At 43.8% G+C, this 5000-nt stretch overlaps 1 protein-coding gene across 1 annotated transcript in view; it reads left to right on the top strand.

The window, feature by feature from the left end:
* The window catches only part of atp1a3a (ATPase Na+/K+ transporting subunit alpha 3a), a 28977-nt gene that overhangs the window by 16984 nt on the left and 6993 nt on the right, over window positions 1–5000 (top strand). The window contains exons 11-15 of the mRNA XM_071911110.2: window positions 1225–1400; window positions 2634–2770; window positions 3578–3728; window positions 3964–4132; window positions 4947–5000. The exon at window positions 4947–5000 is cut by the window's right edge and continues 101 nt beyond it. Of these exons, the coding sequence (XP_071767211.1) occupies window positions 1225–1400; window positions 2634–2770; window positions 3578–3728; window positions 3964–4132; window positions 4947–5000 (687 nt within the window). The remainder of the gene's footprint in view (window positions 1–1224; window positions 1401–2633; window positions 2771–3577; window positions 3729–3963; window positions 4133–4946) is intronic.

Below are 5000 nucleotides of genomic sequence, written 5' to 3'. Positions count from 1 at the left end.
TTAATCGATTATCAAAATTATAATCGATTAATTTTCTGACAATCGACTAATCGATTAATCGACTACACTGCAAAAAATCTCCATCTTAACAAGTCATTTAGTCCATTATTGAGTCCTGAAATCGTAATTTTCTTAAAATAAGTGAAAAAATCTGCCAATGGGGTTAAATCATTTCACTTGTCTCCAATGCAAATCAACTTTTTTCAAGAATTTTATAGAATCAAGTGTCATTTTCTTGATAGTAGTGCAGTGATCTGCCTTATTCTGACTTGTTTCAACATATTTACACTCATTTCTAGAAAATTCCTGAAACAAGTGAAACTGTTATTCCACCTCATTCGCATAATTTTTCTCTTGGTTTATGAAAAATAAGATTTGAAGGCTGAATATGAGACTAGATGACTTGTTAAGATGGGTGTTTTTTGCAGTGTAATCATTTCAGTACTAGTGTGTACAATTTAGGAAAGTCTGTGACATCTCATTCCTCTCTCCTCCCCTCTCTCCTCTCTCCTCTCTCCTCTCTCCTCTCCTCTCTCCTCTCTGCTCTCTCCTCTCTCCTCTTTCTCCTCTCTCCTCCCCTCTCCTCTCTCCTCTCTCCTCTTTCTCCTCTCTCCTCTTTCTCCTCTCCTCTCTCCTCTCTCCTCTCCTCTCTCCTCTTTCCTCTCTCCTCTCCTCTCTCCTCTCCTCTCTCCTCTCTCCTCTCTCCTCTCTCCTCTCTCCTCTTTCTCCTCTCTCCTCTTTCTCCTCTCCTCTCTCCTCTCTCCTCTCCTCTCTCCTCTTTCCTCTCTCCTCTCCTCTCTCCTCTCTCCTCTCCTCTCTCCTCTCTCCTCTCCCCTCTCCTCTCTCCTCTCTCCTCTCTCCTCTCTCCTCTCTCCTCCCCTCTCCCCCCTCTCCTCCCCTCTCCCCTCTCTCCTCTCTCCTCTCTCCTCCCCTCTCTCCTCTCTCCTCTCTCCTCTCCTCTCTCCTCTCTCCTCTCCTCTCTCCTCCCCTCTCTCCTCTCTCCTCTCTCCTCCCTTCTCTCCTCTCCCCTCTCTCCTCTCTCCTCTCTCCTCCCCTCTCCCCTCTCTCCTCTCTCCTCTCTCCTCTCTCCTCTCTCCTCTCCTCTCTCCTCTCTCCTCTCTCCTCTCTCCTCCCTTCTCTCCTCTCTCCTCTCTCTCCTCTCCTCTCCTTTCTCCTCTCTCCTCCCCTCTCCTCTCTCTCTCCTCTCTCTCCTCATCTCTCCAGGTTTCTGCCACCTCTACCTGCCAGAGGACAAGTTCCCCAAGGGCTTCGCCTTCGACACGGATGACGTCAACTTCCAGACAGACAACCTTTGCTTCGTGGGCCTCATGTCCATGATCGACCCGCCCCGCGCCGCCGTGCCCGACGCCGTGGGCAAATGCCGCTCCGCCGGCATCAAGGTGGGCGCTTCAAGTCTGACATTTAAAGACCGGGGGGGGGGGGGGGGGGGGGGGCGCGGGGGGGGACAGTCTGCTCATCTGAATGTGAGGGCGGATTAATTGAGCTCACAATCAAAAGAAACTTCAACCTTTTTCTCTTTTATTTTTTTTTTTTCAGTGCAGAAAAAGGGATAAGCACAAATGTTTCAGCGCTTTTTCTCATTGTGTAGAGGGAGGAAGGAAAAACGTCTTTTTTCTCCTTTTCTTCTTCTTCATTCTTCCCTTTCTTCTTCTACATCATCATCTTCTTCCTCTTCTTGTGTATCTTCTTCCTCTTTTGCTTCTACTTCTTATTCTTCTTCTTCCCTTTCTTCTTCTACATCATCATCTTCTTCCTCTTCTTGTATATCTTCTTCCTCTTTTGCTTCTATCTCTTATTCTTCTTCTTCCCTTTCTTCTTCTACATCATCATCTTCTTCCTCTTCTTGTATATCTTCTTCCTCTTCTGCTTCTACCTTTTCTTCTTCTTCATTCTTCCCTTTCTTCTTCTACATCATCTTCTTCTTCCTCTTGTATGTCTTCTTCCTCTTTTGCTTCTACCTCTTATTCTGCTTCATCTTCCCTTTCTTCTTCTACATCATCATCTTCCTCTTCTTGTATATCTTCTTCCTCTTTTGCTTCTATCTCTTATTCTTATTCTTCCCTTTCTTCTACATCATCATCTTCTTCCTCTTCTTGTATATCTTCTTCCTCTTCTGCTTCTACCTCTTTTTCTGCTTCATCTTCCCTTTCTTCTTCTATATCATCTTCTTCCTCTTCTTGTATATCTTCTTCCTCTTCTGCTTCTACCTCTTATTCTTCTTCTTCCCTTTCTTCTTCTACATCATCATCTTCTTCCTCTTCTTGTATATCTTCTTCCTCTTTTGCTTCTACCTCTTATTCTTTTTCTTCCCTTTCTTCTTCTACATCATCATCTTCTTCCTCTTCTTGTATATCTTCTTCCTCTTTTGCTTCTACCTCTTATTCTTCTTCTTCCCTTTCTTCTTTTACATCATCATCTTCTTCCTCTTCTTGTATATCTTCTTCCTCTTTTGCTTCTATCTCTTATTCTTATTCTTCCCTTTCTTCTTCTACATCATGATCTTCTTCCACTTCTTCCATATCTTCTTCCTCTTCTGCTTCTACCTTTTCTTCTTCCCTTTCTTCTTCTTCTTCTTCATCTTCTTCTTCTTCCATCTTCCTCTTATTATCTAGGTTATCATGGTGACCGGTGACCACCCAATCACAGCCAAGGCCATCGCTAAGGGCGTGGGCATCATCTCCGAGGGCAACGAGACAGTGGAGGACATCGCCGCCCGCCTCAACATCCCCGTCAGCCAGGTCAACCCCAGGTGAGACAGAAAACACACGAGTACGAGCCAGTCCACACACACATACTGTATACACACACAGCCTCACTTTCATACACTACTAATAAAGTGCATACTCAACATTCAATCAACAAACAGCTGAACACTCATAGAAAATTCAATCAAACCTGCATCTCTCCTCCATCAGTATTGCAGGATATTTTACTAGAGTACTAGAATGTCCTACTCAAGTAGAAGCATTGTTACTTAACGCTACTGATATTTTACTTAAGTAGAAGTAAAATTACCGGTGTAAAAATAAAAAGTAGCTGATTTAAAATGTACTCAGAGTAACATTACTGAGTTACTTTTTAGAAAAGACAACGTTGTCAGCTGTGATCTTTTCCATGTGATTCTAAAAGGACGAGAGGACAGAGTTCAAACTAGATTCTTTTAATTGGAAAATCTGGAAATGACAAAATAAAGTGCACAAGCAAAGTAAAGTCGGATTACTCTTCTCTTCGTTTGCTGACTGATCGTTCACTGTGAATCACTCCACAATTTACGAGTGTCCAGTTTCTGAGGCTTGCAAAATTCGTACTCACAAATATAATACTTCAGCAAAAACATACTTAAGTGAAAATAAAACTACTCACTACTACAGTAAGTAGAAATAGTAGTAAAAATAATTAATTACTTCCACCCTTGGTAAAAAGTTTTCTATGACCGTTATTATACCGTATCTGCTCAGTGTAGCCTTTTATTCTTAAGAAAATGCTGTCTGGCTGTAGTTTTATCGTCAGGTACACAAAGCTGATTGATGCTCATGGTGTGTGTTGTGTTGTTTAGGGACGCCAAGGCCTGTGTGATCCACGGGACGGACCTGAAGGACCTCTCTCAGGACCAGATGGACGATATTCTGAGGAACCACACCGAGATCGTCTTCGCCAGAACCTCCCCACAGCAGAAACTCATCATCGTCGAGGGCTGCCAGAGACAGGTACACATGGACACACACACACACACACACACACACACACACACAGGTCCACACAGGCAAACGTACACGTACACATAAAAAAGTGTTTTTATGTGGTTATAGGTGTTTACGCAGCACACGTATTTTCCAGGGAACAGGAAACTTTATCTATCAATGAACTCTCTCTCTCTTATCCCCTCTCTCTCTCTCTCTCTCTCCCTCCCTCTCTCTGTCTCTTCCCCTCCCTCTCCGTCAGGGTGCCATCGTGGCGGTGACAGGTGACGGTGTGAACGACTCTCCCGCCCTGAAGAAGGCCGACATCGGCGTTGCCATGGGAATCTCCGGCTCGGACGTGTCCAAACAGGCCGCCGACATGATCCTGCTGGACGACAACTTCGCCTCCATCGTCACTGGAGTGGAGGAAGGTGAGAGACGGAGGAAAGGAAGTAGGGAGGGAGGGAGGGAGGGAAAGAAGAGTGTGAAGAGGGAGATAGATGAGATGTTATCAATCTGGGTGACAACTTTGCTTCCATCCTCACAAGAGTGGAGGATGGTAAGAGAGAGGGATAGAGGGAGAGAGGGGTGTGAAGAAAGAGGAGGCGAGTAGTGAGAAAGTGAAATAGGTTTTTAGCACATGCCCAAAGTCTACAGATGAACATTCATCAACAACAACAAGGTGCCTCATGCTGGTGCATTTCCAGTGCAATAGTGGCATAGGCAACATGCATTGTCCCTGTAAAAATACACCAAATAAAGTTAGGAGAAATTACAAATCCATCTCCAAAGTGAAGGAGTGATCCATCATTTCCAGAGCCAGTAGTTAATTACTTCATGTTAAGAGGTGTGGGGATAAGTGTTGTTGCTTTTCAGTTTTACCTAAAATATACAGCTCATCAAGGGAATGCAACAAGAGAAAGGTTGTGAATAATTTCTTATTTATGATTAGTAGTTTTTATTGTTTTCTACAAAAAACAGTAAGTGCACAGTAAATAAAATAGTAAGTGACTCAATAAACAAAACAGAACAGACAGGAAGAAAGGGGCGGTGGTGAAGAATTAGTTACAGCATTGCAGGTTGAGTGTCATATAGAAATGCAAAGCACTCCACAGTATGATATGTTTCCTGTATTTTAATGAGCTGGCAACACCGTGACACACCTGTATGACATAAGTACGGCAACTTCTTGATGTCAGATAGTATTCTCATCGTTCCTCTTTCTGGAAATGTCTCTTTCTCCAGGCCGTCTGATCTTTGACAACCTGAAGAAGTCCATCGCCTACACCCTGACCAGCA

This window comes from Centroberyx gerrardi, chromosome 19, assembly GCF_048128805.1.
Source record: "Centroberyx gerrardi isolate f3 chromosome 19, fCenGer3.hap1.cur.20231027, whole genome shotgun sequence".
Classification (NCBI taxonomy): domain Eukaryota; kingdom Metazoa; phylum Chordata; class Actinopteri; order Beryciformes; family Berycidae; genus Centroberyx; species Centroberyx gerrardi.
Note: the sequence above shows the minus strand (reverse complement) of the source record. Positions and strands in the feature narration are given on the sequence as shown.